Source organism: Schistocerca gregaria, chromosome 3 (assembly GCF_023897955.1).
Source record: "Schistocerca gregaria isolate iqSchGreg1 chromosome 3, iqSchGreg1.2, whole genome shotgun sequence".
NCBI classification, from domain to species: domain Eukaryota; kingdom Metazoa; phylum Arthropoda; class Insecta; order Orthoptera; family Acrididae; genus Schistocerca; species Schistocerca gregaria.
Window position 1 is genome coordinate 218,999,205 of NC_064922.1, and position 13,288 is coordinate 219,012,492.

The following is a 13,288-nucleotide window of genomic DNA, read 5'->3' on the forward strand; positions in this document are numbered from 1 at the left end:
GGGCAGGGGGGAGAGGGGAAAACAACCAATGTCGCATTGCATTCGAGTTCGTTTCATATTTCAGACAGATCATAATCAAAACCAATTTTTACTTTTATTTAACTACATTCGGCTCGCTGAAAATATTCTAAATTTTTTGTCTGGTAGGAACTGTAAGCTTTTGCACAGGTGTAGAAAATGTTGCAGCTTTTCGCACTTAATTTGTCACATAGTCGTGACATATGTAGACACAGAATCGTCCTTCGCACAAGTATGTTAATCTAACTATCTTTGACGTTTTCTAACAAATTATGGAGTTGCAGGAATCGTTTCTGAGAAGAAAAAAGAAAACACATTACGCTCCAGGACACGTAAGAGAGAACATCGGTGCACTGCGACTGTGAGAACACTTCTTGCTTTGAAAGTGCTTGTGCAATGTGGCCAGTGATACTTCGTAGCTATTTTTAATATGCATCTACAAGCACAGACAAATCGTTAAGACTTTTGTACGCTGCGGTCACACCATGGACGTGGGCTATTACTACACAAGGTTTCCAAAACGAGCCTACAGTGCCGTAACTGATGATGCTGCACCTCGCGCATCCATCAGTTGAGCGAATGGCGACGCAACAATCGCGTCCGTCAGCACACCCACACAACAGCTTGTTCCACCTGTCGATGCATCCACGTCAAGAGATGTGCAGCACTCGTAGTCACGGCTACTGGACTGTGCAGAGGAGGGATGAGAAAACGACCAAGGAGACAAAATTGGAGACAATGAGTCAATGCAACCCAAGAAGGAGCCACTACCTACCTACATGTAACTTAAAGACTACCGACGAAGTATCTTTCGTGTTATTTGTTGAGAGCGGAGACAGTAATGGACCCTGGCTCCGCCCTATTGCACTAGGCAAACTTATTAACTGGAAATCCGAGTCACTGTTCAAGCAAGTAATTATTGTTAATAATTATTACGGGGGTCTTTAAAACCATGTGAAAGTTGAGACTGGCAGGGTTTGATGAAAAGATTTTGGTTCAACATTTTTTTTTCTAAGGGAAAGCAAATATGGGGTGGGGGGGGGGGGGGTGGAGGGGCTATATTTCGAGGTTCTTCACTACTGAACATTGAAACATCACGAATCTTAAAACATCCCTTATGGAGGGTGAATATTGGTAATGGAAACGACGAGTTAATGTGAAGCTATTTTCATTAGCCGATTGACTAAAATTATACACCTTCAACGAGGAAAGCTAACTAAGCCATAACCAGTGTTTGTTGTGACATTTGGATCACAGCGGCCCCTACAGTTCGTTTATTTTCACAGAGTTCGATGTACACTGGACGTGTATGTACGCTCCGTCTTACAGTGCTGTAACTATTTGCGATTTGTATATGACGGCAAACAGTGCAGAAGCAACAGAAGAGGTGCGTACTGTACAGACTCACTCAAGTGGTTGGCACTCCCAATCAGCCGACTTGTATACACTGTGCGGTGGCCACAGTGCCCTATCTCTAACCTGCACATCTATCTAAACGCATGAAAATTAACACAATTATGTCTCTCTATAATATTACCTCTCGAGAATCCTTACGCGAATCCAAATACTTCTTCCCAAGATATACCGAGACAGGGTACACAATTCCCTCCCCATCCGCCTCGACGGCGGCTCAATGCAAATATCAGCATCACCACCCACAATTCGCAGAGACAATCCCATGCTACGACAACAGGGTTACAGACGTAAGGAAAGTTACCTTCAGTAGATTCATTTCCTATTGCACCGCTAACTCCTCTAATACAGCATGCCCGACTACTCCACCAGCAACGCGTAAATTCTGTAGGGCATCGACTTAACACCAAAGTACGGTCCCCCAGGAGTATTTGTACCGACGGAAATTCTGCCTTCCTCTTTCTCTAGTCTGTCCCAACTCCCACACACCACAATATCATACACTCATCCCATAGAGAGATGTTGACAATTTCTTAGTTAATAGCATTTTAAGTGTATATTTAGCCGTAACGGCCGCTATACACTGTGGAGCTGAGAAATGCTAATGTAAGGGACAAATACCAGTGGATGTAGGAGATCCTAAAAAGGATTATAATATTGACGATAGCTCTACGATCTGACTAGTCCAACCTAATGGATTTCCAAAGGAAACAGACTTCAGAGTAGCATCCGCGGCACTGCCTACCTGAACAGCATTGGAAGTGATACCATGCAGGTTAGATTTGGATCATTTGACAAATCAAAACATAATAGGAATTTCTAGCATTTAGGAGTAACTGCACTGAAGCAACTGGTATTAATCAATAAAACGGAAAGACAGCCGTATTTTAAAATTTCACTTTTATTTACTTCGTGACTAGTTTTGGGACAGGCCCATTCTCATAACACCCACGCTGTGAAAATGAAGTTTCCCAAAATATGTGAACCCTGTCAAGGTAACAAACACACAATTAGAAAAGGGTGCGAATGACCTGTAACAGAGCATACGGAAAACTATATCCTCTGTACGTTGTGTAACTGCTCATTAGTACTTTGTCATGCCTATTTGTTTCTTCTCTTGACACAATTGTTATTTGTATGCTCTGTAGCTGTTCGTGAGCATTTTGTTACACCCATATGTTTATTATCTTGACATGGTTCTTATTTGTATGCTCTATAACCTCTAATTTTCATATTCCTATACGTATCGTTCTTCTCTTAACAGGGTTCTTATTTGTGTGGTCTAGAACCGCTAATTTTCACTTTGTTGTATATACATTATTCTTCTCTTGACATGGTTTTCATAAACTGGGAAATAACGTTTTGACTAATTGGATGATTTGAAAACTGGTTCCGACCAGAAACCAGCCATCAAGGTAATAAAAGTGAAATTTGGAAATTTACCTACTTTTCCGTTGTGTCAGGCCATAATGAACACACAACCTAGCGAAACCATGGCATATACAATTTTTTGGAAGTGGAACACAAAGAAGCCAATTCAAACTAATACGAAACGCTACTGGAACAACATTTTGGAATCGGTAATCAAAACAGAAGAGACTTTGGGGTCTTGGTATCACTCGTCGGTAAAGCAGCTGAAGTCTCAGTACCTCAAAAAGGACATAAACGCACTACCCGTAGGTCATAATCACATTGGTGAAGATCGGAATGTGACACAGTCCTCAACAAACGAAGGAAAGTACTAAGGAAAGACAAAACATTTTCTAATGGTACCAAAGCTATTGCTGTTAGAAAGCACTAAATATTCAAATACAAATAAAGGCAGTTGTGGTAAAATTTCTGCACTGCAGTCAGCGAAGGAACACAACCAACCAGTGTTTAGACTTTAATGAGGAACGTAAATAACGGTCTCAAAATGAGCATGTTGACACATCCACCATTCGACGAACGTCTTGGATCGCTCTTGATTATCATGTCCCCAGCCTACGTAGTGGAAAAAATATGGCGAACCAGAATATGGAGTGGGCAACAGTGTAATTACACAAACTTTTCGCGAGAAAAGACTGAGCTTTCAAGAGGAAAGAGTACTGCGCCTCGCCAAAATTATCCTGATTGCCCCATACTGAGAAATATTGCACACACAGGGAGACTGCTGCTGCTGCTCAAAATTTACATTAGTGTGTTGGCTCAAAATTGCAAATCCAACTTGCTAAAAACATGTTGTGCCGTCCCCATCCACAAATTGTGAAAAATATGCGATAAATCCATCGTATCTGCCTATCACCTTACTGCCGTGCTCGTCTAACGTAATGGAAAAGATTATTAACTGCCCCTTATAATGGTGGCATAACATCAGAAATTGTTACCGTGAATTCAGTTTCGAAAACTAAAAGATACCTGAAATTCTTCTACGTTAACGTAGTGACAAAAAACTAGATTTCTCTCTAATCATAGCACGATAGATGCGTTTATACTGACTAAAGCAGTCGACGATGTCGTCTTGTCAACCTTGGAGAAAAAGCAATAGTTTGACATCCCATTTACATCCAGAGAAAAAGAGACGAAACATTAATTCGTTGCATCTACGCAAAGGTACTGTTCTGGATCATTCACAATGCAAGTGTAGCTTATTAACGAATGTGTGAACTCCTTCGATTACCACACTGCCACTGTTCACACAATGAGAAGTATTTCATCGTTGCTATTAAATCGATCGGTCTCTTGGAAGGTCGTGTTGAGAAGCACGGTTGTGCCTCATCAAATACGTCTGCACGAAGTGGAATTCATTTAGGGCTATTAGTCAGTCCAGAATACAACAATTCATATTCACGTTGTTTCGGAAAGAATCTACATCATACTCCGCAAGCTCCCTAATGATGTATGGTGGAAGGTACTTTCAGTACCCTCCAACCCTGTTACACTTGCGTATAGCGCGTGGGAAGAATGATTGTCTGTAAGCCTCTGTATTGACACTAATTTCTCGAATTTTCTCATCGTGGTCAATACGCGAGATGCATGTGAGGGGAAGTAATACATTGTTTGACTACTCCTGAAAAATGCTGTCCCCAAATTTCTATAATAAATCTCTCCGTGATGCTCAATGCCTCTCTTGTAACGTCTGACAGTGGAGTTTGTTTAGCATCTACGTAACGCTCTCACGCCAGCTAAACGATCCCGTGACGAAACGCACCGCTCTTCGTTGCATCTTCTCTATCGGCGCTATCAGTCCTACCTGACAAGGATCCCAGATAGATGAACAATACTCAAGATTAGGGCAAACAAGCGCCTTATATGTCACCTCTTTCGTGGATGGGTTGCATTCCCTTAAGATTCGTCCGATGAATTTGAGTCTGGTGTCTGCTTTTCCAGCTACCTGTTTTATATGGTCATTCCACTTAAGGTCGCTCTGGATAGTCACGCCTGGATATTTTACGGCAGACGCTGTCTGCAGCTTTTTGTCATCAATAGTGTAGTTGTACAGTAGGAATTTATTTTTCCTGTGTATGCGCAATATGTTACATTTATTTACGTTCGAGGTCAAGTGCCAGATTCTGCATCATTCATTAATTCTCTGCAGGTCGTTCAGAAAATTCTTACTATTTCCGGCGTCGCTATTTTGGTATAAACCACAGCGTCCTCTACGAATAGCCTTGAAGAGCATCCGTCCCTTTCTTCTAGATCAATTACATACATTCTAAAGAGAACGGTCCTATCACACATCCCTGTGGTACTCCGGATATTATCTTAAAGTGTGAAGAATTAGTTCCTTTAAGAGCGGCGTGCTGAGTTGTACCTGCTAGAAAGTCTTAAATCCAATAGCAGGCCTGCTCAGATACTCCATAATCTCGTATTTTTTCCATTAAACGGCAATGTGGCACGGTTTCAAATGCCTAACTGAAATGAAAGAACACTGCATCAACCTCAGAGACTTTTTCCACTGCGCTGTGAATCTCATGGAGGAACAGAGTGAGCTGAGTTTCGCAGAATCTTTGTTTACCGGGTCCATGTTAGTTTCTATAGAGGAGATGTTCATCCTTAAAGAATTCTTGAGCATAAAACATATTCCATACTTTACAGCAGATTAACGTTAACGATTAGGTCTATAATTGTGAGGATTTGTCTTACAACTTTCTTAATAACTGGAATGACCAGCCCTTTTTTTCCAGTCGTTAGGTTCCTTTCGTTGGTCAAGCGATCTTCGATAGATTACTGCTAGAAGGGGAGCAAGTTATTTCACAAAATCCTTATACAATCTTATATGTATCTCATCTGGTCCTGAAACCTTTCCACTACTAAGCGATTGTGCTGATTTTCGGTTCCGCGATCGATTATTTCAATATCTGCCATTTCTATTATCTTCCGTTTCGGTGCCGGTGTGCTCGCTGAGAATATGAACTGATGATTTTCACCAACTTAATTTACATACGACCAAAATCACTTACAGCTTTACTCAGGTTGCTTGCCAAGGTCTTGCTTTCAAAATAATTGAACGCTTCTCTTATTGCTCTGCTTACGCTCATTTTCTCTCCGTTCAGCTTTTGTTTGTCAGATAGAATTTTATTTCTCTTGAATCTAAGATGAAGTGCTCTTTGCTAACGTAGCGCTTATCTAACACTGCTGTTAAACCTTGGTAGATCTTTCCCATCCCTTGAAACTTTGCTCGGAGCTTACTTCTCTAAAGCATACTGAACGATGCCTTTGAATTTTTTCCATTTGTTCTCCCCATTTTCGTCTTCATCACCTAATAGTTGATGTTGACTGCCCAGATATTCTGAAAGTTGTATTTTGTCACCCTTGCTGAGCAAATATGTCTTGCTACCTATCTTAATATTCTTTGTAGGACTCGTCGTCATAGATACTGTCAGAGACTTGTGATCATACGTTCCTTTGCGTTAACTTAGTCGATAAGTTAAGGTCTGTTTGTTGCCAGGAGGTGTAAGACATTACCGTTACGAGTAGGTCCTCTATCAGCTCAAGGTAATTTTCGAGCAAGACATGCAGATTCGCTGCCTCTTGCACTAATTTTTGTGGCATAATGCTCCCAATCTACACCTATCAAGTTGAGGTCACCCCCTATTACAACGGCATGATAAAGAAAATTATTAATGATATTCTGTCAGTTCTGTGTTAAGCGCTTTACAACTACAGATTCTGATCCAGGTGTTCTATAAAAGCATCCGATCGCCAGTTTTGAGCGTTCTTTAATAGTCAGTCTAACCCAGATTAATTCACATTCTGAATCCATGATAACCTCGATAGATTTTATCGATTATTTTACTGCAATAAACACGCCGCCACCATTGGCCACTAACCTATCCTTAGGATAAACATTAACGTCTTGCTTCAACCATATTTCTGTTTCTAATACTATCTGTGCCTTATAGACTTCACTAAGCGATACTAATACTGAGGGTCTTTCCTTGGATGCTCCTTCAGTTAACTAAAATTGTATTAATCTTTTCTATCTCTGATCTGTGAGGTCGCTGTGGCTGATTTAACAGGAAAATCGTGTTTGCTCTCAAGGGAGGGGTCTTATAACCTACAAAAGCCCCATGTGCACGCCACACGTACTCCGCTAACCTTGTAACAGCTTACTGCATGCATTGCACGTCTGACCTACTAAGGAGCTCCTTACAATTCTGCATCCGATAGCGAAGATAAAGATATTCGCATCCGATACCGTGGCAAAGCCGTCTGAGCCTCTGGTTTAGACCTTCCACCCTGCTCCTAACCAAAGGACCGCCAACAACCCGGATTATGATGCTAGAAATAGGCAGCAGGCACCCCTCGTGTGTTGCTAGTTGTCTTCACAAAATCAGCCGTCCATCGAAAGGAGCAGCGAATGGCCTCAGAACCCAAGCGGCAGGCGTCATTGGTGCCGACATGTACCATTACATGCAATCGACTGCACCCAGTGCGCTTGATAGCCACCAGCAGGGCCTCCTCCACATCACGCACGAGACCTCCCGGCAAACATACCGAATGCACACCGAAATTCTTTCCCGACTTGCCTGCTATCTAGCAAGGGGTCTCCATCATTCCCCTGACACTGGAGTTCCCAGTGACTAGCATACCCACCCTCTGTATTTTGTATTTGTCCGGACTGGGCAGGAATATCGACCGCTGGCCCAAAAGGAGAGACATCCCGTCCTGACTCAGAGTTATCATCAACACTGGGAAGCACCTGTTACCTGTTGCTAAAACGTAGGGAGGCAGCCGCACGTCCCGATCCTTCTTCCACCTTCCGCCCAGTGATACGCGAACCCACCACTGTCTGACCCCACTTTGGAGTGAGGACGTACCGGTCAGGTGTTACTTATCGGACGCTGCATCGACTTCCGGGTATCCAGTAGACTCTGGTGGCACCAAAGGTGTCGCGGGTCTCGTCACTGGAGCCAGAACGTCACCAAAACTTCGAGCATTTGGTAGAAGTTTGTCGACGGTGGCCAACGCATCTTCCAGCTGTTTACGGACAATAGTATCTTACAGAGAGATAGGATGAGCTCCAAATTCTTATCTCACTGAGAGAAGCTCTGTTCTTCCATAAATCAGACTGACAAGCAAATACACACTATAATAGTCCACGTAAATTACATTTTACTGCACCACGTACACCACATACTGTACCTAAGCGGGTCATTTCCTTCTCATAGATTCTCATCTGAGTTACACCTCATTTACTATAACTTCATCAGTGAACAGAAACTCTTTCCATTCAGCCACTGTCAAATTTACCATACTGTTTGCATCGATCTGACATCACACTGTTTTCCATATGATGATTGGCTTTCACATTGCAAGAGCAGCCATGAAGACGAGAAGCGTAGTCTTTTAATGAAACGTCCTTCCATAGAACTTTGTGTTGTCACAGTGTGTTTTGACGGCTGGTTACATCAATTACCTGCTTTAGAAAGGGGAGGGTGTGCTGTATGTGGTGAAAAAGTAAATCATTTAATCGTACAGCTTTCTAGTGAAATTGATTTACAAAGACGAAATTATGTAACACAAGTAAAATAAAAGGTAAGGTATAAACTGCTGGATAATTACAGAGCTTACTGCAACGTTTAAAACACAACCGTTGTAGTCTTTTGTATCATGCAGGTATAACGTCCTAAGTTACAGTAAACGCAAACTGCTGAAATAAACTGGCAGTAAAAGACTATGCTTCCAGCTGAATGCTATTGACACTAGGTTACACGATAGAGAGCTGTGTTCGAACTCATGAGAAGGAGCTCTCCTAGTTACGTATAGCAATAGAGACTGAACACTTTTTCAGTATTCGACAGTAAGTAATCTTTCTACGAGTTTTCCTTTCAAAAGTAAATGAGTATGTATTCATTAGTGCACAACAGCCAGGGCAGTGGCAGTCGAGGGTTGAACTCTTCGTCGTCAGTAAGGTCTTTAGAGACGATGAGGCGTTGCCAGTATTGGATTTTGCTCTTTTGAAAGAACTTTTATGGAATTCGCGTGAACTTAACCACAGGCGCAACCGTAAAGTTATGCCTAGGTGGCAACTTCAGAAGATTCTTCAATGCTATAAAAGTTATTACATCGATCTGTGGCAGAAAAGATTATCTAAATCGTACTACTTAACATCCTGTTAGAGCTACCACTAATTTTCCATAATGGACTCAGATTATTCAAAACATCCGTATCATATTCAATGAACAGTAACAAAATCCTTCGGACTCTGTTACATCTAGAGCCTGGGATGCAATTTAGGGGCACACTATACTTTAAGGGTAACATAAAATTGCATGAACTGGACTGTCCTGTAATCTTCGAAACTGAGAGCCACGTAGTACGCCAAGTGTCCCTATAATATCATCCGTCCACAAATATCCGAGATTGAATTTATATCTTCCCTTCAAGCGACTTCAAGGTTCATCAAGTGTGACAAGACGTGATGTAATCAATACTTTCCAGTCACAAAAAAGCACAGTGCAGAAATTCACATGGGTGTTTAATGATTTGAGGACATAACCGACATTGAAGCTAGTTTGGCCGGAAAGTTGAACCACTCCACGAAGGACTCCTCTGATCGTTTTGCATTTATGTATGAATATTATGTGCCTTGCTCTCATGTGGGGAGAAATATGTAGAGAACCTGACACATTAAAATCTACAAATTAATATTTCTTATATTTTAAACCGAGTGTTTAAAGTTTTGCACTGATGAGGTGCAGTTGCTGTAGCGTATATTTATAGGACGTCCTCACCTAGGGATTGTAATATTCTTCCACTCCTCCAACGACAGATTGGCAGTTTCTCTGCCAGGAACATGGCACCAGTGATCAGGCGTCTGCATTGCGAGAAAGAAAATGTATACACTCATCAGGCAGATACATGGGTTGACACAATTGAAGACAATGTTGAGCCTCGTCTGGAATTTTCCTCTAGACCCAATGGAGTCGAGCACCTCCTCGAAAGCTGGTGCGACTTTCGGGTTTCCATTGCTCGTTGAAATCCGCGTGGTTTCCTGTAAGTGAGTAGTATGATTACTGGCTGGTAGAACTTCACTTTAGCTTACTAATTAATATGTATTAGGCTATACATAAAGATATCTAGTGGTATGATTAACATTCAAAAGTACACAACAAGAAAGCACTTTAGTTCATCTTACATCCTTCTCTGATAAAGTTGACCAGTATTTTGCCATTCAGTCTTCGAGAGCACCTCTTTATGTACTCAGATATAAAGACATTTACTTGGTATTAGTTACAATGCTCCGGCCACTAATCTATACGGGAAGAAAGCTGGGATATATAGTTCTGAAAGCATAGTGCATCTTTCATTGATTTCCCAAGATAAAATGCTGTTGATTGGTTGGTTGATTCGGGGGAGGAGACCAAACAGCGAGGTCATCAATCCCACCGGATTAGGGAAGGATGGGGAAGGAATACCTCCGTGCCCTTTCGAAGGGTACTTGCCGGCATTTTTCTGAAGCGATATAGGGAAACAAAATTCTGTTAATTTCTACTGTATGTCTGGTGTCTTGGTCCACACACTTCGCGGGCTTCCGCCGTCTTCCTTCATGTGTAGTACATTTTAGCACATTTCCTACAAGTACCGTTCTCTTACATTACTGTAGGTAACAAGAGCAGTTAGTTCCACTTAGTTGAGAAAAGGCAATAGCTACACAAGAAGACTGGTGTTCTACATACGTCAAAGAAAACACCACAACTATGAAGAATACATTACAATATGAAGCCAGACTGAACGAAATAGTCAGTGGTGCCACCTATTAGGACTGAGGAATGACAACACAGAGATGTTGGTGGTGGGCTCTTACTATGTAACAACAAGGTAAAGAAACAACAAGGGTTCCACGAAAACAGTTCCAGTAACACAGAGGTTAAATGGGCACCGTTGCTACCCTGGGGAAGAGAGTATCGGCCAGTAGTATCAGGACAAATAATACAACTTGAACGGCATACTCAGCAACACATCAATGATTTCACAAATTCATCCTCACCTGTACAACGACAGAAGATGCTAGATACAGATATCTTGGTCAAATCTGTAGAAAAGCTCGTACGGACCATCGCTACGACGGAAGATACATTTTACAGCAGGAAATGCCAGGATACATATAAATCGAGGCACTGACGTATACCATCAATTTTCAACTGGCAGGACGAATTCAAAAAGAAGCCTTATGGAGTGTCACTGATGATCCCTCCACATAACCCTTAATCTTTCCTATAACCTCGGTATCTGGTAAAAGCTTGTGGGTTAATGGAAGCTTTCACGAAAATAGTAGCTCGTTAAACGCCATTGGACACATGCTACGTGAGGTGTCATGATGTCACTTTCGTCACCCGTTATATTTTGCGTGTCCTTCGATTTTCAGGACGAGCAACTAGAAACTCACTACACTACTGGTACATACGGTAATTAATATACGAAGCACACCGTAACTTAAAACATATCACAATATTAATAAGAACATCTAGCGAGATCCAATACAATTCTTACGCTTTATTGTTCACGTTCTGACGTAAGACTTTAAGCTCGTTTTCAACGGCTTTTGTAAGAGGAAGGAGGAGCACAAGGATTATATTGGCTTCTTCTTATATATTGTGCGGGAACGTTCCCTAAAACCGAAAACAGACAAAAATGATGAGTGGTTTGCTGATGAAGGAGGCAATGTAATTTACTGCTTTAAACATAAGTGTAGTGCTGCTACAGAAAATTTCATCTACAACGGAAAATAAGTATATCATGTCGACATCTCCAGGGAAACCAATTACGTATTTGTCTGGTCAGCTAAGGTGGAGATCCTTAAAACAAAATGATTTTAAGCAGCGGAATAGTTACACCATACGAGTCGGTGCTTGGAATGTCATACGCTTGAGTGCGATACAGAACTCAGAAAATCTAAAAAAGGAAAATCTGAGGCACAGTATAGGTACTGTAGGATACAGTAAAATGTAGTGTAAATATGGTTATTCTGATCAAAATCGACGGAAACATCACTAAGAATATTATTCAAAGCTAAAGGTGAAAATATGGAGTGTAAAAAGTAGTAATTGATAATTTCATATACAAATATAGAGGCTAATGTATTAATCATGGTCAGTCTACTGACTCGTGTGGTTGTGCACGCCACGAATCCTCTCCTGTGCCAAACTTTTCGTCTCAGAGTAACACTTGCAATCTATGTCCTCAATTATTTACTATACCTATTCCAACCTCTGTCTTCGTCTACAGTATTTACCCTCTACATATTCCTCTATTACCATGGAAGTTCTTCCATGATATCTTAACATCTGTTCGACCGTCTTAACCACTCTTCTAGTTAGTGTTCGTCATATATTCTCTTTTTCTCCGTGATCCTACAGACAACCGACTTGTATGTTACCTTACCAGTTCTCTAAATTTTCCACATTTTTGAAGCACCACAAGTCGAATGCTGCCATTTTCTTTTGTTTTGATTTTTCTATAGTTCATGCCTCACTACCGCTGTGCTCCGAACATACATTTTCAGAAATCGCTTTCCCAAACATAGTCCTACGTCTCATACAAGTCGACTTCTCTGGCCTAGGAGCGTCTCTTGTTGGTGCTATACTGATGTCAATTTCCTCCTTGCTCCATCCACAATGGGTTACTTTGGGGCCCAAATAGCAGAATTTCTTAACTTCTTATCCTTTGTCATCCCTTGTTCTGATATTTACTTTTCTTATTTCTGCTACTGCTCTTTACTTCATCTTTCTACGATTTATTCTCAATCCATAACGTGAAATTGTTCACTCCATTCAATAGGTGCATCAGTTCTTCTTCCTTTCACAGACGATAGCGTTGGTGGAACTTGGATTCTAAATTCGTGGCGACTGAAGCGAGATGTCAGGACGACAGTTGATTTGTTCAGTTCATTTTCTCATAATACATCAGGATCAGCTTGGTGGACGTGTCTAGCAGCCCCTCGTACAAATCTGGCTTTGCTGACAGTGCCAAGAGCACGGCTGGGAATGGCCTCACTTGAATGCAACTGCCCATGATATCTCCAGCTGAGACCGTGATGGCAGCACAGCGGCGTAGCTGACTATGGCCCTGAACTCCAGCAAACAGGCAGCTCTCTTGTGACTCAGGGCAATCTGCCCTGTCTCGCGATAGGATAGCGGAGTCTGTACTACATTCCGGAATATGGCTCAAGATGTTACAGTCTCATGGAGTAGGCTGTGATAATAACCCGAGAATTATTAGTATTGGAATGGCTGAGTATTTATACACACAGGACCCTGTTCGTTTATAGCTTGAGGCATGTACTTTCGAGGTTTCAACTGAGGAAAGCTTTCATCCTTCCTCTAGCATACTGCAGCATCATCTGTTACTACAATTTACCACATGGCTCTAC

The 13,288-nt window shown here is 41.6% G+C and overlaps 1 protein-coding gene across 1 annotated transcript in view; it reads right to left on the reverse strand.

Annotated features, from left to right (window-relative positions):
- Positions 1 to 13,288, reverse strand: part of LOC126354354 (solute carrier family 22 member 7-like) — a 306,939-nt gene that overhangs the window by 221,520 nt on the left and 72,131 nt on the right. Inside the window, exon 2 of the mRNA XM_050003930.1 lies at positions 9,651 to 9,910. Within this exon, the coding sequence (XP_049859887.1) occupies positions 9,651 to 9,910 (260 nt within the window). The remainder of the gene's footprint in view (positions 1 to 9,650; positions 9,911 to 13,288) is intronic.